This window comes from Papaver somniferum, chromosome 5 (assembly GCF_003573695.1).
Source record: "Papaver somniferum cultivar HN1 chromosome 5, ASM357369v1, whole genome shotgun sequence".
NCBI lineage: Eukaryota > Viridiplantae > Streptophyta > Magnoliopsida > Ranunculales > Papaveraceae > Papaver > Papaver somniferum.
Genome location: NC_039362.1, coordinates 154087446 through 154109655, shown reverse-complemented (window position 1 = coordinate 154109655; position 22210 = coordinate 154087446). Strand labels below are relative to the sequence as shown.

Sequence of the window (22210 nt, the reverse complement as noted above, 5' to 3'; positions counted from 1 at the left end):
GAAAAGGATCATCACAGTACTGTTCCTGGCATTGTTTTTTGCTCACCAGTTGTCTATCACCAGTAAGATATCTCAAATTTTCTTTCAACGTAGCAAAGGTATTTATGTTTCATTATCATCTTTATTACTTTTGTATATGAAAATCATTCTACCTTTTGTACTTTGTCTCAAATCAAAAAAGAAAAGAGATATCTTTCGTGAATCAGCAGAAATATTCTTGAGAAATCAAGGAACGGATGTTTCGAGGTCTAAAACGATAATAGATGGCCCAAGTGGTAAACAGCCGACTGGGACAGGCAATTCTCGATAATTTTGAGACGCATCTTATAAGGCGTCGAACTGTCGGGTCAATTGTTTGCCGTTTCTATGTGGATGCGGGTGTAGGCCCATAGGAGGCTTTGTTTTTGTTCAAGCATAACATATGCCATGCAGCCATGATATCAACCTGTCAAATTTAACTTTTTTTTGATGATCTTCGAATTCTATCAAGTTTTTAGTGATAACTAACTCAAAACAAATTACATGCATGGCAGGTGCTGGTGGTCAAATTGGGGTTTGCTATGGAACAGTTGCAGACAATCTACCATCACCACAAGAGGTAATAAGTCTCTATAAAAGAAATGGAATCCAAATGGTAAGATTGTTTGCACCAACACCTCAAATACTAGAAGCATTAAGGGGAACTGGGATTTTAGTATCACTAGGTACTCTCAACGAAGATTTAGCATCTCTTTCGTCGACCCAAGATGCTGCTAACTCATGGGTGGCAACAAATATTGTCTCATACAAAGATGATGTTAAGTTTGGTTGGGTCACTGCTGGTAACGAAGTTATCCCTGGACCGCTGGCTCAATATGTTCCTGGAGCCATGACCAACCTTTACAATGCTTTGTCGAAAATCGGCTTAGATCAAATTAAGGTTACTACAGTTGTTCCAGCTTTTGTTCTTGGCACTTCTTATCCTCCTTCAGCTGGTGCTTTTTCTCCTGAAGTTGTGGAGGTTATGACTCAAGTTTCCGCGTTAGTAAAACGTTATGGTGCACCGTTAATGATCAATGTGTACCCATATTTCGCTTATGCTGAAAATCCAGAATAAGTCTCCCTGGAGTATGCACTATTCACCTCTACTACACCTGTTGTGGTAGATGGAGACTTGAAGTATTACAATCTCTTTGATGCCATTGTAGACAGTTTCAATGCAGCTCTGGAGAAGATAGGTATGTCTGATGTAAACATTGCCGTATCTGAAAATGGTTGGCCAAGTGCAGGGAATGAGCCTTATACAAGTGTTGATCATGCCAAGGCTTACAATACAAACCTTGTGAAACATGCTTCAAAAGGAGGAACTCCAAGAAGACCCGATCACCATTACGATACATTTCTTTTTTCGATATTCAAAGAGAATTTGAAGCAACCTGCTGGAGTTGAACAGAATTTTGGTTTATATTATCCTAATATGAACCCTGTTTATCCCTTATTTTGAAGTTCACTCTTTGGTTCCAAGAAGACCATGGCCTAGGATTTGCTTCACAATTTAGTTCCTCGATACTTTTACTTAGTTTCATGAGAATAACACATTCTCTTAGGCTGGTTTAGTGGTACTTGGATTTCTATATTAAGTCATGGAAGGCTATACAAGCCATGCTCATTGTAACTTACAGTATAATTCAACTTTGGCTCTTTCATTTGGTTGGTAAAAGTTTTTTATTTTTTGGTTAAACCTTGTTATAATTCTGCATGATTTGTCACTTTGTCCTTTTTGTACCTTTCTATTGCACTTATGTAACAATTGCGCAAAGAAAACCAAAAAAAATCACATTGAAACACTTTTGATCGTTCAGTACGATTTAGGTGTTGACGAATTTCTGACTGAAGTCATTGGTAAGGTCACTTAGCGACTTTACCATGCACTGTATAGTACAATGATGTTTCTCAAATTAAAGATAACATTATTAGAACAAACTAATGTATGTTCTTCAAATTCTAATATACAAAGTACAATGAGCTCACAAAATTCTTCCTTTTAATCAGAAACCCACTTTTTATTACTACTAGAATTCGCACTTTCTCCATCTTTAAGAACCAAAGAAGACCCTGATGTAGGTTGAACTGTACGAAGAGTTTCTTTATTAAACATATTTGTGATGGCTGCTGCAACAGCAACCCTGAATTTTGGATCTGAAGCAATTGCACTCACATTTTCAGCTAATGAATTTGGTTCCTGTCCTATCCTGTTATTGTTTCCTTCGTTCTTCTTCTTATTATTATTATTGTGCGCATCAACTGCGGCTTGATGTGCACTGTTGAAGAACCCTGCTGTATTATCAGATTCATGACCGCGGTGATAGCTGGAATTGCTATTAGGATTCATCCATGAATAATTCAATTGCGGAAATGAGTTTGATGAAGAACTTGGGACATTGGTGAAATGAGTAGACCTGTTTGGTGGATTATGATAAGAATTGTTTGAGAGGTCTAGCATGAGCCCATTGTTTGTGCGATCCGCGTGGTTGAAGATACTGTTGATGGCAGAAGTATTGGAATAATGGTTTATTTGGTTAAGGTTACTCAGGTGTGAAGCTGCAGGTATGTGAAAACTGTTCAAAATACTATCTGAAATATTCTTGTCAATTCCTGAATACGGCCTCGATGATAGCATAAAATTATTAGCTTCTGCAGATGTTGTCGAAGCCATGGCTGTTGCACCTACAGGTAATGGATGGTTGTGTGTTCCTTCATAGGTTGTTATGAGTATGGTCATATCTTCAAGACATCTTTGCACCTATATATATATATATACATGAGCAGTGTTTAGACTTTGCAGTATAATTCGGCTTCTAATTTTGGTCCCGAGGAACCAATTATACTTGATACCTGTTTTCGCACTGGACATCCTAGAGCAACCGTGCAGCGGTAGTAGGCCCTTGGACAAGGATTTCCTTTTGCAATTTTCTGCCCGTATTTTCTCCATTGACACCCATCATTCATCTGCACAAGATCAGTAGATTATCGGGATCCATAATATCGAAATGCATTATAATATTGCGCGACTCAATATGTCTAGTAATACTCACCGTGGCTTCTTGACATCTAGCTCGGACGGAGACTCTAGCTTTTCTATTAGGAGGGGATGACATATTATTGTTTGCAATTCCCATGAATTCACCACCACTCTTTTGCAACTTGTTTTGTGTTGATAAAGCCAAATTGGTCGTGTCTTCTACAACCTCTTTAGGTTCTTCTACCATTTCATGTTGATGATGACGACTTTGCAACCCCAATGTCAGTCCTAATTCAGCAGCTTCCCGGTCATCGTGACATCTTGAGGGTAATGGGGGTGTCGACGTTCGACTTTCAAAATCTAAACTCCTCGTGGAAATCATCAGTTCTAGTCTCTTGGATGAATCTTCCTCATGATCAATTGTGTAATCATGATGATCACCGTTTAGTGACAGAAAGATTTGTGGGTCCTAAACAATCAAAATGGCCAATCATTAATGTGTGACTAGATCCAAAAAAACGAAAATAAATAAATTAATTTGTACTATAAGATAAGAAATGAAAAATAATGTACCTTAGTATAGGATTGATCATTTTTCTCTTGGATGTGTGATAGTTTCATTTGAAGGTCATGATAATCCTTCATTGTCTTCTCAATTACCTTCCTCAAACCTTTGTTTTCCTCTTGCATTCTCTCCATCTCTACCTTCAACACTGATAACTGAAAATCGTATAGGTGGTTAGTGGCAGGAGCCAGGATTCAGAAGAGACAAAAATAAACTATAGTAGCTAAATATGTACAAAAACAGACAAATCTAGGAGTTCTGGTGTTAATGCATACACAAAGTTACATTAGAAGCCGGTTAGGTAATGGGGCAATTGTCCCCGCTTATCCATATTTGGCTCCGCCCACGGTACTAATAACAGTACTGATTCACGTATTAGTCTTTGCACTTTGGTATATGATCTATAATAGAATTGAGAGCAGAAACTAATTATCATGCGGGAGAGAGAGATTGTACCTCGGTATTAGTTTGATGCAGCTGAGATGATAGTGGACCTATATCATTTTGTTCTATTCTATCTTCTTTGTCATCAGATGATTCTGTTGAGGGTACTGCTTCTGCTCTATCTGGACTAACTTGAGCGATGACTTCGTTATCGTTTCCATCGTCAATTCTTGCTGGTTGATGATCGAAAAAATCGTTTTTCTCTTCAACTTGATTATTTAGAGAGAGATTAGTCTGCATTGTGTTTTCTTCTTCCCAATCCTCCTCCATCATCTTAAGCTGTCGATCTCACTAGCTAATCCCTAGAGACAGAGAAGTACTAATACTACTGGTTTATTATTATAAATCCTTCTTTTGAGGCACCAAAGTCAATGCCCTTAGTTCTAAAACGTATTTATACATTGTTTAAGCTACATACGATGCGAGAGAGATAAAAGGCGTCTAAAATACAAGTCATATACTTTTCTTTATTATTTATCTCGATCGTTTAATTATATGCTGATGTATATCCATCACCTTCCAAGAAATTGTCAAAATGAAGATGCCGGCTATAAGAGGGCCAAGTTTTGCTAATCAAAGAGACCAAAAATATTAGTATACGGTCTTTATAGTATGCAATTCATAAGATTCATAAGTAATGCACTTTGGAGGAGACTAGCTTTTGGAAAATGACCAAGATCATATCTATATATGAGAAACCAGAAATTTTTTGAATGCTGCTAATAAAATCCTGATGAATCTTTCATTTTAATACGATCTAGATCGTCGCTAGATCTGATATACTTGAAAAATGTCAACTGTTAGTAAGATCCATTGCCCATAAGATTATAAACATCATAACTCATTAACTAGTTAATTATTATAAAATGAATTAGTGATCCTTTCATAAATTTCAGATTGGGATAGTGATGTATTCTAATCTGCTTTCGTCAACGCAATTAATTGAGCAGCTCCAGCCCGAAGAAAAATGTTACATCCAAGTCCAGTGTCCAGGAAACAAGAGCAACTGATCGACACCAACAGAGACGCTAGTATCGAATGTCGCTGCTGCATTGACTCTAAAGGACTGCTCAACAGTTATCAGTCCTCATTTGATTCACTTGTTTGATGAATCCGATTTTGTGCACACTCCACTGTTTTTTTTTTTTTTGATCGGTACTCCACTGTTACCATTACGCTGTATTGTTAGTATTAGGAGATATATATTTATTGTGTATTTATATATATGGTTACGTATTTTATTAGTTAAGAAATATATTTATTACGTTTAGATTTGTTTTATCTTTACCTATTAATTCACGGGGAAATCTGTTTTGTAAACCAAGCTTTTCATAATAAGAAAACCTTCAATTTTCTACCTTGTCGTTTCAGTTAGAGTTAGTTTTAGTACGCGATTTGAATTGAGATTTTTGGATAAAACAATGTATAGAAGTCAGCAACTTAATTTCCATCTGAATTCCACCTCTTTAATGGAAGTGTTATTTTCATCATCACATAACTCAAGTAGGTTACCATCTAGACTGCAACATGGCTATATAGTATATAGATGATTTACACCTTGTTTCTATCTCAAGCAACTCAAAAGATGTTGATGTCATAGAAGACCCGAGATTATTTGAGCCGAATCCCGAAATATGCCCTTAAACAGATCACACACTTTCAAAAAGCCGTGATAGAGTAACATGCAAAAAAAAAAAAGACTCCCCCAATATATAGCACGGTTTCAACCTTCAATCTAGAGAAAACAAAAGTCCTTTTATAAATTGGAAACATCATGCAGAATAGAGGATGGGAGCAGTGGCACGTTGCTACAGACAAGGGAGCCAACGTCGCCGCAGCCAATTAATCCGTCGGGATTATATTTATAAATTGGAGAGAAATATTATTTTTTAACTCTAGCCCCCCATCCCCATCCACAAGGATTTATGCTTGTTTAGATACTAATCATGTTGTTTGAGATTCTCAAACCTTTGTACTTAAGAAGGGTTTTTTTTTTTTTTTGAAAGAAAAACCGAAAGGACTTTCATTAAAGCTCAAAGGCAAACACAGAAGCATTACATCACTCCTTTCTCACTCTCTAATCTAGACTCGACACACAGAGGGAGTTCAGAACTCCATTTCCTAGCACAATTATTATTTCTAGCATACCTAGCAAGTAGATCAGTTACTTGGTTGCATTTCCTATTCCTAAAACAAACTTGAACATTTCCTAAGCATTTAAGTAGATGTTGACAATCTCTGATGACATTAGCATCTATCCACCTGGTAGTAATTTGGGTACCACTAATACTTTCCATGACTTCTTTGTTGTCTCCCTCCACAATGACATTCTGTAACTGCAACTGGGCGATCCACTGTAAAGCTTTTAGCACTGCAACTGCTTCAGCTTGAGCTACATCTCTAGATCTTTCTACCAGAGTCCAGGCTTCCACCATCCTCCCTGAAAAATCTCTAATGATTAGAGCAATACCAGCAGTAAAATGATCAGGTAATATATAAGCATCAACATTAATTTTTAATTTTCCTATAGGTAGAGGGATCCATCTATTGTTATTGCAACTAGCCTCATTTATGTCTATCAATCTTCTAGCAACTTGGTCTATACTTGCATTATTATTTATATGAATTTTGTTTTCATTGCAGTAGGTTAGAATCCTGTGCTTTAGGCTTGAGCTAGTGCATCTGCTGTTGTTAAATATGAGCTCACATCTAGATTTCCAGATGAACCACATAGTGACAGTTATCATATTTACTGTTGTTTTTCTTTGGAAGCAGATGTTGTTATCTAGGATTGATCCAGCTTCTCAGCCATTGTTGTATGTCAGTGATGTTGCCAATCTCTTGACAAATCTCTGGTGCAACAACATTCCAAACATTTCTTGCATAGTTGCATTTGAGCAGCAGGTGGGTGATAGTTTCTTCATCTGAGTTGCATCTTTGGCGTTGCACTTATTGAGCTTGGTTATATCTTGCAAGTCTCTCATTCACAGGGACTATGTCATGAGCAACTTTCCATAAGAAGAGTTGACATTTGTGTGGGATCTGCACATGCCATAAGCTGAGCCAGAACTTAGCCTCCTCCTCTTTGTTTGCCAGACTCTGATTCTTCTGACGTATAATGGCCTTGTATGTTGAGTTAACTGTAAATTGGCCACTTCTAGTTAAAGACCAAACCATTTCATCTTCTTGCTGCATTGAAGGTCTTATGTGCATGATTTTCTCCATCTGTTCTTGAGTGAAGTATTACTGAAGTAGATCCAAATTCCATCTTTGAGTATATATGTCAATTAGCTCATTCGCTTTCAGAAGGATACTCTTCATAAGTTGAGAAATTTTGTTGCACTTGTGGAGCAGTGAACCCTTCTATCCAATTGTCTCTAAAAGCATAGACATTCTTCCCATTACCAATATGCCATATATGGAATTGTTTCACCCATTTGATTCCAAATTCCTCTCCAAATATCATTCCCATTGCTTGAAACATCATCTTGCAGAATATCTTCATCCTTGAAATGTTTTGCCATCAGAAGTTCAACCCATTTATTGTCCTTTTCTTGAATCAATCTCCAAGCAAGTTTAGTAACCATGGCTTCATTAAAAACTTTCAAGTTTATAAATCCTAAACCTTCCCCATCTTTTTGGAATATTAATACTTTCCCATGACTTGAAGTATCCTCCTCTTCCTTGTTTCTTGTTCCACCATTATCTTCTTTGTATTCTTCAAGTTCATTTATGTTCTTTTGGGGTAGCATGAAACAACTCATCTGAAACTGAGCCATAGAATTGGTGACATATTGAATTTGAATGCTCCTACCAGCTTGATTGGTGATGCCAGCTTGCCATTGAATAAGTCTTTTATGCATTTTCTATTTTATGCTGTTGAAGGAATTGGATTTCTTTTCTTTTTTCAATGAAGAGATTTATTCCAAGATATTTTTCTTCCATTGGCATAACATCCATGTTGAGGATATTGCAAATTTGTTGCCTGACTTCCTCATCAAGTTTTTTGTTAAAGTGTATACTTGATTTTTTGAGATTCACCATTTGACCAGAGACTTTACAGAATTTACTGATGATGTCCTTGAGGTTGTTGATAGAGCTTACTTTGGAAGAGGAGAACAAGATGCAATCATCTGCAAAGAACAAGTGTGATATTGGAGGCTTCTTTTGGATGGGTATATGGGGATTATGTTTTTGTTATCCACTGAAGCTTGAATCATTCTGCTTAATCCTTCCATACATATGATGAATATATAGGGAGATAGGCTATCTCCTTGTCGTAGTCCTCTTGTAGGCTGAATAGTTTCAATTGGTGAACCATTAAGAATTATATATATATTTGTAGTGGATATGCATTGATTAACCAACTGACACCAATTATTTGAGAATCCTAGTCTTCTGAGAATGTTGATGATGAATTTCCACTCCATTCTATCAAATGCTTTGGACATGTCCAGCTTTATTGCTACTGCTCGATCGCTGTTTTTGGTGGTTTTCATGTATTGTATGACTTCATGAGCATTGACTGTGTTGGCAGTGATGTTTCTTCCTGGAACATAAGCATCTTGCCATGGGGAGATAAGTTTATGAAGCAGAGGTTTCATCCTAGTTGTCATGATTTTTGATATTATTTTGTAATAAATGTTGCATAAGCTTATGGGTCTGAAATCTGAAGGGTTTTGGACACAATTGTGTTTGGGTATGAGAGTTTGAAATCTATGATTGAGTTCCTTTAGAAGTTTTCATTTCTTGAAGAATTCTTGGACCATTTTAATCACATCACCACCCACTATTTCCTAATTTTGTTGATAGAAACCTGCCTGAAAACCATCTGGTCCTGGTGCTGACCATGCTCTTATTTGGAACACATTACTCTTGATTTCTTGTTCAGTTGGAATAGAAATTAGCTTTATGTTTTATGTTTCTGTGATGCAAGGGGAAATGAGGTTGAAGATTTCATTATCATCCCCAGGCAAGCTATAAGTAGCTATTTCTTGGAAATGATCTTTGAGTATAGCAACAATTTCTTCTCTTGTGTCCTTCCACTCCCCTTGCTTGTTCTTGAGAGCATCATTTTGGATGCATCTTCTTCTGTAATTTGCTAGAGCATGAAAACTTTTTCAATTTCTATCTTGATACTTGATAATGTTTTCTATGGATTGTTAATAGGCGATTCTGTTTTTGACTTCATAAAGATTCTTTAACTGTTGTTGGAGTCTTTGATGTTCTTGATTGTCTATCACTTGCTGGTTCAAACAGTTTTGAATTTGTTCTTGAGCTTCCTTGATTCTCCTATCTATATCCCCATATTCTTTTATTCTCCACTCTTTGTGTCCTTTTTTGACAGCTCTGGCTTTGTTACTGAATTTGAAGGCTTCAGTTCCCTGATTGTTGCATCTCCATCTTATCTTGATTTCTTCCTTACAAGTTTTATTTGTGAGCCAGTGTTCATAGAATCTATAAGGTTTACTTAGGTTTTCTGATTGGGGGTTTGTGATTAGAAGTATTGGAGCATGATCTGAGCCAGAGGGTATGAGGTTTTTTAGAGTGGCATTTGGGAAAAGGTGCATCCAGTTGGGTAGACATACATCTCTATCCAATCTAGTTCTGACTTGATTTAGTTGATCTCTATGCTTTGACCATGTAAAAGGGCATCCTGAGAATGGGACATCCATAAGACCTAAGGAGGTAACATTTTTAACCACTATAAGATGATATTTAGTAGGGTTAATGGAGTAGCTTTGTCTCTCATAACTGTATATTGTGGAGTTAGAGTCTCCCATTATAACCCATGGCATGCTCATATTTCTTCTCATTTCTTGGATAAAGCTCCATTGAACCTGTCTATCATTATCATAAGTAGAACTATATAGACATGTTAGGAACCACTCCTTGTTAGCTTCATTATTTTTTAAGATAACATTCACCATAAATTTAGAGTTATGAATGAATTCTAAATTCATGCCATCATTCCATAATAAAGCTAAGCCACCAACTCTAATTCTATCTTCATTACATCAAACATTGGGGAACTTCATCTGTTTTAGAAGATATGAGGCTTTTTCTACAGTTGACTTTGTTTCAGAGAGAAAAATAATGTCTGGGCTATAGTTGAAAATGAAATTTCTAAGATGGTCTCTAGTTAGTTTATTTCCTAGCCCTTGAGGTTCCAAGATAATATTCTCATTTTTGGCTTAAAAAAGAGACAATGCTTACTTAAAAGATTAAACTGATGAAAAAAGTTTAAACAAAACTGGTTTAGATAGTTTACCCTTGAGTTTCCTTGTCATGCATCTGCACCTTGGTTGTTGTTGATATACTTGTCCCAGTCTCCTTCCTCTTGAGGTTCCATTTGAAGGTCATTGTTCATGGGTTGCTGACTAGATTCACCCTCTTCATAACCCTCACTCATCTGGTTAGATCTCACCCTTGAACTTTCATTATCCCTTGTTCTATTGAATTTTCTGAAGATTCCACTCCTACTTCCTTGACCTCTAAAGCTCTGAGAGGCAGCATTAGAGTTCTGCTCCTCTTGAACTGGTTCAGTGTACACAGAATGACAGTATTGTCCATTTTCAAGTTTGACAAACAAAACCATATTTGACTTTTTATTCTTATTGGTATTCTTTGGTGAAATTATTGTTGAGCATCATCAATGTTCCAATATTCATTCCTTGTCATGTTATAAGGAATCTTGTCAAGAAACCTAAAGAGATTCTGAGATAAATCTCTCACATCCTTAGCCTTGTCTTTACATTCATCCTTGTTGTGGTCAATGATGAAGTAAGCTGAACACAGTTGATGAGGCTGCTTCCGATAATAGAAATTTATCCATTGAGTGCAATCAGCTGCATTTTGGGCCAGGACTCATCTGATGAGAGATTTGGATATATCAATTTCGATCAGATTTCCCACATCATTTGACTCAACTGGATTTGCATCTTCAGGGTCAATATCCTTAACTTCTCCTAATATCTTCCCCATTTCATTACTACATACACGTTCATGAACTCTTATGGAAGATCTTTGAATATGACCCAAAATTGTTAAGCAATATCTCTGTAGTTTTGTGTTGGATTCCATGATTTTATGATCCAAAGATACCCATACAAACACCATGGTGCTTCAGAGAGAACCCAACTCCAATCTTCTTTGGATTGAAAGGTGACTGTGAAGATATTTCTGCTTTTCTTTCTGAGCTCGTAGTTGCCAATGAAAAGTCGAGGGTACCCAAATATACCACTATCTAAAACTTTTCATACCTGTAAGTCCTTTCTCCGAAAATGATTGTCTATGTACTGAGTCGAGACAATAAAACTAGTTGGTTCACACTTCGTGTGATCGTCTATGGATACGATATCGAGACAATGCAACAACAAAGTATGTTTACTTGATACAAAGGTTCGGACTTAACCAAACACAATAGGATTGCTTATCAAGTAAATAGGAATTAACGTTTGTGTAATTTACTTTAATTATAATGCGGAAATATAAAGTAAATGACACAACAAGATTTTTTTAACGAGGAAACTGCAAATGCAGAAAACCTCGGGACCTTGTCCAGAATTGAATACTCTCAGGATTAAGCCGCTACACAAAATTACACCTAACTTCGCATAGTTGAGACCAAGCAACTAAACCTATAGTTCACCTAGTTCCGTCTGTATTCCCACGCCTCCAACTTATAAATAAGTCATGTACTTGGAATAATTCCTTTGGTTCGTATTCCAAACAGTAAAGGAACAACAAATCTGTTTGGTATCAACTCTATTCAACCAAGTGATATGAGTTGGACAAAGGCTCTTCCGTTTATCTTAACATAAACTCCTCCATAAGGTCCTTAGATCCATCTTATGTTCAATTACCGAAGTAATCGTTTAAGAATAAGCCAACAACAAACAACACTCTTAATCCAAAGAATTATGTTGATGCCGATCTACTCAATTAATCAATCTAATCTACCACAAGGATAAACTGATTATTAATTGGATCCTCTTTTACCAAAATAAGTATTGTGCACACCAAAGATTATAAACCCAAGTCAGGTCTTCAATATCTTCTTTGTCTTCAAATCTTCTTAAATCTTCAATAAAAACCTGCAGACAATCACTTGAATCTCTTGTGATCAATCACACACAGAACGGAGTCTGTTAACAATGTATTATCACAAGATCGTCTTTGGAACTAACAACAGTCTAAAGATCCCTGTCGAAACTCTGAACTAGTTTGAGTGAATCTTATATCAGAAGAGAAGATCCTCAAGCATAAACAAACTAGGTGCAATCATATTTCAACCACCATTAGTCAATCAAATCAATCGAAACCAAAAGATAAACCAGAATTATCTAGTTTTTCACCAACGGTACACGCTAGACTTCTCAATCCCAAAGAAGACTTTAAACTGAGCGGTCGTAAGATACTTCGCCTAATTAGGTTACTCTCCTCTCCAAATAGGCGGCTACAGCAATAACAACAACAAAAGAGGAAGTATGTTGTCACGAAGGATTAGTTTGCTAGAAAGGCAAACTTCAAGTATTTATAGACAATGAAGTTTGGATACCAAGGAATTTCCAAAACCGAAAATATTCTCAAGATATTCATTAAAGAACAAATTCGGTTTCCATAATTCCTGGAAATGCTCTGTCCAAAAATAATGATCGAAATCTCTCGGAAAATCTAATTAGTAAATGCACATTACTAATTCTTATATTTCTACAAAATGAAATTAATAACCTTAATTAAAAGATTCTTAACTTACTTATGTTTCGATCCTGGGATTTTCTTGCTTTAGCTATTAAGGAATAACTTTGAACAATTAAAGAAATAAACATTAACAACATGTGTTCACAGTATGTCGACATCCTTACTTTGTAAGTTCTCTTTCGCACTTACAACCTTGAAACCGATTTGCTACACTTTCAAACAAGTTTAGAGTTGGTTCATCTGACTTTCAAGAACTATTTGATTTATTAAACAAACATTCAATCACAATCATGGGTTTAACGGTTCTACCAAAACAAATTTCGGTTCTACCTCCATGTGAGTACTGTGCATAGTCACACTAGCTTTCCAAAAATTCGGTTGACTAGGTACTAGGATCAGTTCCCCACATATATATGATATCTAACTTATATGTGTTGCACATTTCCATAGGATCGGTTCCCCTTTGACTAAAAACGTGTTGCACATGTCCATAGGATCGGTGTCCCTTTCTGCTATAAACCTTGCTGCACCTCATACAAGGATCGGTTCCCCTTTGTGATGTACTGCACCTCTTACTAGGATCGCTTTCACTAATAAAAGTCATACCAATAGATAAGTCAGGCCTTTGTGAATAGTTCTACCAAGAACACAAACAAGTTGTGAGCGGTTATACTCAAGCACACATATTGGTTGTTCATAAGATATGCAATGAATAACAAAACCAATAACACCTGGCAATTTCCTTTTCGGTTCACAAACAAGTTTATGAACTTACTTCCTTAGAACACATGTAAATATTTTTCTCTAGGATGAAATCCTCACCTCATACCCATACATAATCATAATAGCATTCAAATGATTATGGCGATGTCTTATCTACAAAGTTTAATGGTTAAGAAATAAATCTCGTATTGTGTTCCTTAATACTATTGTCTATCTAGAGTTCAAATATGCTTCGTAGTTATGTTGTCAATATGCACGACTTGAAAGATACGCCAGGGAATGAAATAGTTCAAGTCAAATATCACTAACCTCAAGTGGAAGGATGATTGTTGTCGTTGTAGCTCCTTGCTTCTTCACATCTTCAAGTCTTCGCAATACTTGTAATGTCTCATATCCTAATACTTTCAAGCTAACCTATACGAAGTTTACTCTAGTACATAATCAAGAGACTCTTAACATGAGTTTTGATTCACTAAAATATGACAACCAAACTTGACATACCAACGCTTGGTGGGTTCAACCGAGCAATGCTCTAACAATCTCCCCCTTTGCCAATTTTAGTGACAAAACTCTTACATCATATGGATAAACAAATTACAAGAATTCATTACACATACGCTTGATTCCCGAATTCAACAACACAGTAAAACTGCTTACATTCAATCCTTGAAAATGCCGTTGTTGACATTATAATAACAAAGCTATTACTCCCCCTAAGGAATATAGGTATATATTCAATCCGCACGTCTTTGTTATACCAATTCATATGACATGTTACTCCCCCTTAGTCTGTGCTTTCAATCTTTCGTTAGATAAACGTTCAAGCACCACTGTTCTTTTCCTTAGCGATACCAATCAATATAAAATCAATGCCAGTATCACTTATTTACTTTATATATTTCTCCACCTTTTTATCACAGAAATGACAAAGAAACGAAAAATAAAGGACAACACGAAAAGAATCTTACAAATCTCAATAGACTTGCAACCTGTAGAGTTAGGCACGAAGGTTCCACACATCATGTTCTGATAACCAATATCAAAACCGAAACTACAAGTAGTTTTATTTGATATGTTACCAAGGAAACAATTGTCCGAAACAAATTTTCCGCTTTAGTTTAGCAAAACACAAATCAACTAAGCACCTTAGTCCCTTTGCTAAACCGATTGTTCAAAAACAACCGCTTAATTCGATAAGACCAAAATAAAGATAACTCTATTTTTCTCATCAGGTTCTAATTATCCATAAACTTAGACCTATCAAGTTTAAACAAGACAAGTACTAGGTTAGTTAACTAGCATTTCTTGTTAAGACATTCGTTTAGACTTGAATAACCGAAACCTCACTTCGATAAGTCTAACTAAGGTCAGAATTAACTTAGTTTCTCTTATCCGGAATCGAATTTGACTAAACAACTCATCCCATACACCTTTTATTTCGTTAAGCCATAAATAATTCATACAAACTAACATAAATCAACTTGCATAATTATTCACCTCAACCGGAAGCAATTGAAACAACATAGACATTAGAAGCACCGCAATTGCACCGAAATTTTGTAAGCCTAAACAATTGATATCGTACAAACGCAAGATAACAATAGTTTTTCTTAACCGGAACCAATTGGATCACACACAACATCAATTGTACCGAAATTTTGTAATCCTAAACAATTGATACCATACAAACGCAAGATAAAAATAGTTTTTCTTAACCGGAACCAATTGAATCACACACATCCACACACACATCATGGAATAAACATCAATTGTACCGAAATTTTGTTAAGCGAAAGCAATAAATATATATGATATAAACTCAGGATTTTCTTAAACAGGAAAACAATTAACTAACAAGATTGTTACCTCAAATTTCGCATCCACTTCTCCAATATGTTTGCATCTTCGTCCAGGGAGAATTGTTATCGAAATATCATCATGTTGTCATCCTTATGCATAATCAGAATAATAACAACAACCAACCTTTACCAGAGAAAGGTTGAAAATAGTTTTTAACAATTGCAAGAAAAAGTTGAAAACCGTCGAAATACATATGCTTTTATGCTAAACCAAAACCGATTCAACATATTATGACTTTTTCACTATTGTTTCTACCAGAACCCCTCATGATTCTTTGATAAAGCCTACCAACATGGGCTAGAACTTAATCCTGCTAAATCAAAAAGTCACCCAAACCACAAGGGTTCCACATGGTACTAATGTTCCTTGATAATTCCCATGGATTTCCTTAGATTTTCGAAAATTGCTCTATCTAAGGGTTTAGTAAGAATATCACCTAGTTGATGCTCAGATGGAATATACTGTAATTTGATAACCCCATTCTCATACAATTCTCTAATAAAGTGATATCTAATATCTATGTGTTTAGTACGAGAATGTTCAACTGGATTCTCAGTCAAGCGAATATCACTTGAGTTATCATAAAGAATGTTCATAGTTGAAATATTTATTCCATAGTCGATGAGCATCTGTTTCATCCATAATAATTGGGTACAGCATGTACCAGCAGCAATGTATTCTATTTCACAGGTTGATAAAGACTGTGAATTATGTTTCTTGCTGTGCCAAGCAACAAGATTTTGACCAACATAGAAACAACCACCAGAGGTGCTTTTCCGATCTTCTATACACCCTTCCTAATCAGCATCTGAATAGGAAACTAGACTGTTGTTTGTATCCATAGAGTATGAGAGACCATAATCTACAGTGTCATTAACGTATCTTATGATTCGTTTTACAACTTTAAGGTGTGATTCTTTAGGATCTGCTTGAAATATGGCACAACATTCCATACTGAAAGCAATGTCTGGGCTTGTTGCAGTTAAGTATAGCAAGCTTCCTATCATTGATCTATAGAGTTTTATGATCAACATATTTTTCTCCTGGATTGGATTGGAGTTTCCCAGTAGTCGGCATTGGAGTTGCCATAGGCGTTGATTCATTAAATTTGAATTTCTCAACAAGATTCCTTGCATATTTTTATTGAGAAAGAATAATATTGTCTTTTTATTTTTGTATTTGCAAACCAAGAAAGTATGACAATTCTCCGACATTACTCATTTCGAATTCTCCACTCATAAGATTTAGGAATTCATCTGTTAGAGTTTTTGAGGTGGAACATATATGATATCATCTACATATATTTGTGCTATAAGGACATTTTACCACTCCACTTGGTGAAAAGTGTTTTATCAGCACCACCTCTAGAGAATCCCTTTTGGAGTAAAAAAGATGTTAACTTATCATACCAAGCTCTAGGAGCTTGTTTTAGACCATACAAGGCCTTTTTAAGTTTAAAGACATAATCTGGGAATGATGGATCTTCAAACCCTTTAGGTTGGGTTAAAAAAACTTCTTCTTTTAAATCCCCATTTAAAAAAGCAGACTTGATATCCATTTGAAACAATTTTATCTTAAAATAGCAGGCATAAGCAAGTAAAATTCTAATAGATTCTAAACGAGTAACAGGAGCAAAAGTTTCATCAAAGTCAATAACTTCAAGAGAATATCCTTGAGCAACAATCTTGGATTTGTTTTTGAAAATTACTCTGAATTCGTCTGATTTGTTCTTGTAGATCCACTTAGTTCCAACAATATTTACTCCTGTTGGTTTTGGAACAAGTTCCCACACTTCTTGCCTTTTAAACTGATTGAGTTCCTCATGGATAAAGTTTACACAAGCTGGTTCACTGAGTGCTTTTTCAATATTTTTGGTTCTATTGAAGATAAAAAAACATGAATAGTGACAGACATTCTGAAGTTCTCTTCGAGTTATAACTCGGAATTGGCATCTTCAATAATATCTTCAGTAGCGTGTCTTTGATGTACCCACTTGGCAGGTTTTTGGATGATACCTTCAGTATCAATGGGTTGTTCAAAAATACTTTCGTTATCATCCTTGTCATATATATCACTAATTAGAGGAATCACAAATGATTCTTCTTCAGTCTGTGTGACAACCCTGAATTTATATTAATAGTCCTGCCGGCCCTATTTCAGGAAAAGGAGAAACTAATTGCATTACCACCAATAATCTTACCACCAGACCACGAATATCCCCTAAGAGGAAGCAACATTATCACATCATAAGACCAGAAATCTCGAAAAGGTATGCAAGCTCGGCAGGACATTCAACAGAAAACTCAGTCCATCTAGATAAACAGCTTGCCGGTGGTGCTCAAAATGGGTTGCAAAGTGGAAAGTATAGAATCCTAATTCAAGAGGGAAAGAGGGTAACAATGACTATATAACCACATTCATAGACATAACACAACCATTACCTCATAATTTTAGAGGAAAACAACGGTTAGAAACCAAAATACCAATGATTCTATACAAACATCGAAAACTGAATTCCTACCAATTCACATGTAAAATTCAGCTAGTTGAGGTACTTCTCTAACTTGGATTCAAATGAAATTTTTACAGAAAACTTATATGCTAAATGGGTTACTCCCATTAAAATCTCAGACAATTCTATGTAGTATAACTATGCTCTTTTGGGTTTCCAGAACTGCCTAATTACACAAATTCTGTAGAAACCAGTCTCTGAAATATGGAATTTTATGTGACCTCTTCAAGTACGATCGAGCTGAATTTTTGGTCGAGTGGCAAGTTCGTATAAAGGAATAATATAATCAAACACCACGATGATCCGATGGTTGGATCTCTGTTTAGGGACCCGTCAGTACCTAATTTTTCAGGTGACAGAAATATCAATCTATATGAATTTAACCTAAAAATTTCTACTTCTTATCTTATGTTTTCAATAGAAAGAACAATTGAATCTTACATAAATACCAATACTACATGATAAAGCAAGAAAGAACTTGCCTTTGTCTTGAGAAACCCTAGGAATCCCTTTAGTTTCAGCTGCAACTCCACCTTCACGCTGCACAACTCCTTTATTTGACGAGAAAGACCAGATATCAAACTCAGGCAACTTAACCTAGGTTTTTATTTCCTTTTTATGACCTAGTTGTTAACTACACATAACTATTTTTTTCTAAGGGAATCCTATTTAGTGAATACAACCATAAGCAATCTTACACCACTAATACGCTCCTACATCAAATAGAGTTTAGCTAATCATTCATAATTATTGAGTAACGGGGTATTACATTCTTTCCTCCTAAAAGAAACGATTTCGTCCTCGAAATCAACATACCTCGGATTGGAACAATAATCAATATTACCTTCAATATAACAATAAAAGCAAGCATGTCAAGTACTAACACTGAAACCAACCATAAGCAAAAACAAACAAATTAGTTAGGAAGTCTAAACACTCAAACTGCTAAATATACGCCCCCATCCCAAAAGTCAAACCATAAAACCGAAAGATCACTCTTTTAAAATCAAGACAAAATCGATAGGAAAACTAGGCGATCAATACTCTTGAAAAAATAAATAAATTAGTTACTCAAACTATTAAAATAAATTACCGCCGATAAAAATGTATTTCTTGTATAGAGAACTCTCAAAAACTGGCGAACTCATACGCACATCCCGAGTAAATCGGAACCGTGCTATGATACCAACTGTGACAACCCTGAATTTATATTAATAGTCTGGCAGGCCCTATCAATAATAATTCATGATATTTCCACACGAAAATAAGTCTGCATGTCTCACGCTAAGTCAAAAACGTCTAATTCGAAACACTATTGAAAGGAAAACCTATTTTCGTATAAATGAGCACTGAATTGGACTTAAAAAGTTCTACTAATGAAATACTTTAGTATTAACAAAGTTTTGATAAGAAAAATATTTGAAAAAAATACAAATAACAATGTGATAACCTTGTAGAAAATAAATGAAAACAAATTCAACAGAAAACCACATAAAGGAAGAGATTCCACTTCTTCCCAGATACTGCAGCGGAAACTCAAGAAAACCCCACAACTATCCCACCGTATTATTCTGCTACCTGAAAGGGAAAAAATTAACACAAGGTCAGAGCCTTGGAAATGCAAGTTCACTTTCAATCCATCATACACATTGATAGCATGTAAGATACAATGTATAAAGGTAGTCTATATGTTTTAACTACAACGAAATTAGATCACAAAATCAGCATTTCAACCAAACGACAATACCGTTTACCTTCGGCAGTTCACAAAAGATCACACACATATTCAAGAATAAAACATTTACATTTAATCCAGCGCCCACCGGTACTCACAAGCTATATGCTATCGTGGCCCTGATCTCTTGGCTTATCCAATTCATCTACTACCCACCGCGACACTCATACTATTTGAATAGACGAGGCCCTGCTCTCTTAGTAAGTAGATTCACATACAATATATCATTCAATAAGGATTTAAATCCTAACATTACTTCAACATCTTTACAAGACATTTTAGAAAGTCTATAATCAAGCACCTGCACTTCAATACAGTATTCATTCACATAAGAATATCAATAAGCGGAAACATTACCACAACACACAACATTTTTCAGAACTACCCAGCAGTCTTACTTCGACCATCACCATTGGACCTGTCACTTTCTTTATAAACACTAATCTGATCCTAATGAAAACTTTATCACGCATTCATAGAAATAACAAAACCATTGTCTTATAATTTTAAAGGAAAACAACGGTTAGAAACCAAAATACCCCTGATTCTATACAAACATCGAAAACTGAATTCCTACCAATTCACATGTAAAAGTCAGCTAGTTGAGGTACTTCTATAACTTGGATTCAAGTGAAATTTTTAAAGTAAATTCATATGATAAATTTATTATTCCCATTAAAATCTCAGACAATTATATTTAGTATAACTATGCTCTTTTGGGTTTTCAGAACTGCCTAATTACACAAAATCTGCAGAAATCAGTCTCTGAAATATGGAATTTTATGTGACCTCTCCCAGTACGATCGAGCTGAAATTTTGGTCGAGTGGCAAGTTCATAGAAAGGTATAACATAATAAAAAATCACAATAATCCGATGGTTGGATCTCCGTTTAGAGACCCATCAGTACCTAATTTTTCAGATGACAAAAATATCAATCCATACGAATTTAACCTAAAAATTTCTACTTCTTATCTTATGTTTTCAATAGAAAGAACAATTGAAGCTTACATAAATACCAATAGTACATGATAAAGCAAGAAAGAACTTTCCTTTGTCTTGAGAAACCCTAGAAATCCCCTTAGTTTCAGCTGCAACTCCACCTTCACGCCGCACAACTCCTTTCTTTGACGAGAAAGACCAGATATCAAACTCAGGCAACTTAACCTAGGTTTTTATTTCCTTTTTATGACCTAGTTGTTAACTACACACAACTTTTTTTTTCTAAGGGCATCCTATTTAGTGAATAGGACCATAAGCAATCTTACACCACTAGTCTGGAGCCCCTTTGTATAGAAAGGAGTTGTCAACCCCTTTTGACAGGTGATCACTTGCCACATGGAATTAGTTTCGGTAACAATGACTATATAACCACACTTTACAATTAGTTCTGGTAACAATGACTATATAACCACATTTAGGGGACTATTTCAGGAATTAGTTCTGGTAACAATGACTATATAACCACACTTTTTACAGGTGATCACTTGCCATATGGAAGAGATTTCCCCGGTCATGCTGCACCTGGAAGATTTACTAATGGAAGATTAATTGGTGATTTTTTAGTATCTTATTTAGGTCTTAAAAGGGCATTACCATCATATTTAGCACCTAACTTAAGTGATCAAGAATTACTTAGTGGTGTCAGTTTTGCATCTGCTGGTACTGGTTTCGATGAATTAACTGCACAGACGGCGAGTGTTATCAATATGGATACCCAAATAAGATATTTAGGGGAGTATTTAGAGAAGATTAAGAATATTGTTGGAGCTGAAAAAAGTGGTAGTATCATTAATAATGGGTTGTTTATTATTAGTGCTGCTACGAATGATATGGTGTTTAATTATTATGATCTTTCTTTGAAAATTGTACAGTATTCATTGCCTGAATTCCATGATTTCTTGCTTCACATATTAGTGAGCATTGTCCAGGTATAACACTCTCTCAACTTGTTTGTTTTTTTTTTTATTTGGATACTTTGGGTACTTTCTGCATGACTTGAAGTAATTCGTGTTTTAGGTTCTCCTTTTTTTTTCTCTCTCTTTGGGACAAAAATTCCCAGTTTTATATCTCTTATTCATATTTTATTAATTTTAGGCTCTAATAAAATAGGAATGGCATGGTTAATAGAATGGATCTATTATGCGCGGAATCCAAAATTATACATCAAAATTCCGCACTACTTACATTAAAATCAAAATTATACTATCCGGGAGACATGACGTTAAGTTGGTTGTAAAAATTTAATTAAATAATTTTTGTTTTGCATGTAATGTTTTGTATTTTGGTGTTTTATTGAGGTGTGCACGTTTTTCTCATTGATATAATGATGTTATGACATGTTGATTTTGTTGTTGTATGAACATGAATTACATTCCTTGGGTGCAAGGAAGTTTGTTATATCAGGTACGCCACCAATTGGATGCTTACCTTTCCAGAGGACAATTGGTAGTTTATTACCTGGTCAACACATCCTTCAACGTATTTGTACTGAAAAACAAAATTTAGATACTCAAGCATACAACCAAAAGCTTCAGAGTCTCATCCAACGATTTCAAGCTACACTTCCTGGATCCATTTTTTCTTACACCAACTGTTATGGTCCTATGATGGATATGGTCAATAATCCATCAAAATACGGTAACGCTCTTCAATCATATGAGATTGTC

The 22210-nt window shown here is 35.5% G+C and overlaps 3 protein-coding genes, 1 long non-coding RNA gene and 1 pseudogene across 4 annotated transcripts; 2 read left to right on the top strand and 3 right to left on the bottom strand.

Annotated features, from left to right (window-relative positions):
• The first annotated feature begins 526 nt into the window (after window positions 1–526).
• LOC113279896 lies at window positions 527–1483 on the top strand (annotated as a pseudogene).
• Window positions 1484–2015: 532 nt separating this feature from the next.
• Window positions 2016–4259, bottom strand: LOC113278000 (probable WRKY transcription factor 9). Its single transcript, XM_026526953.1, has 5 exons — window positions 4023–4259; window positions 3575–3721; window positions 3075–3470; window positions 2875–2988; window positions 2016–2782 (listed from the first exon to the last, which is right to left on the bottom strand). The coding sequence occupies exons 1-5, from the start codon at window positions 4248–4250 to the stop codon at window positions 2024–2026; spliced, it is 1644 nt and encodes a 547-aa protein (XP_026382738.1). The 5' UTR covers window positions 4251–4259; the 3' UTR covers window positions 2016–2023.
• Window positions 4260–6064: 1805 nt separating this feature from the next.
• On the bottom strand, window positions 6065–6757 carry LOC113279895. Its single transcript, XM_026528542.1, has one exon. It carries the CDS (start codon window positions 6755–6757, stop codon window positions 6065–6067), a length of 693 nt encoding a protein of 230 aa, XP_026384327.1.
• A 12405-nt stretch (window positions 6758–19162) lies between these two features.
• LOC113277999 lies at window positions 19163–20677 on the bottom strand. The gene is made up of 2 exons (XR_003325258.1): window positions 19642–20677; window positions 19163–19386 (listed from the first exon to the last, which is right to left on the bottom strand). It is a non-coding gene; the product is annotated as an uncharacterized LOC113277999 (long non-coding RNA).
• A 202-nt stretch (window positions 20678–20879) lies between these two features.
• On the top strand, window positions 20880–21478 carry LOC113279894 (GDSL esterase/lipase At2g40250-like). The gene is made up of 2 exons (XM_026528541.1): window positions 20880–20894; window positions 20963–21478. Exons 1-2 carry the CDS (start codon window positions 20880–20882, stop codon window positions 21476–21478), a joined length of 531 nt encoding a protein of 176 aa, XP_026384326.1.
• The last annotated feature ends 732 nt before the right edge of the window (window positions 21479–22210 follow it).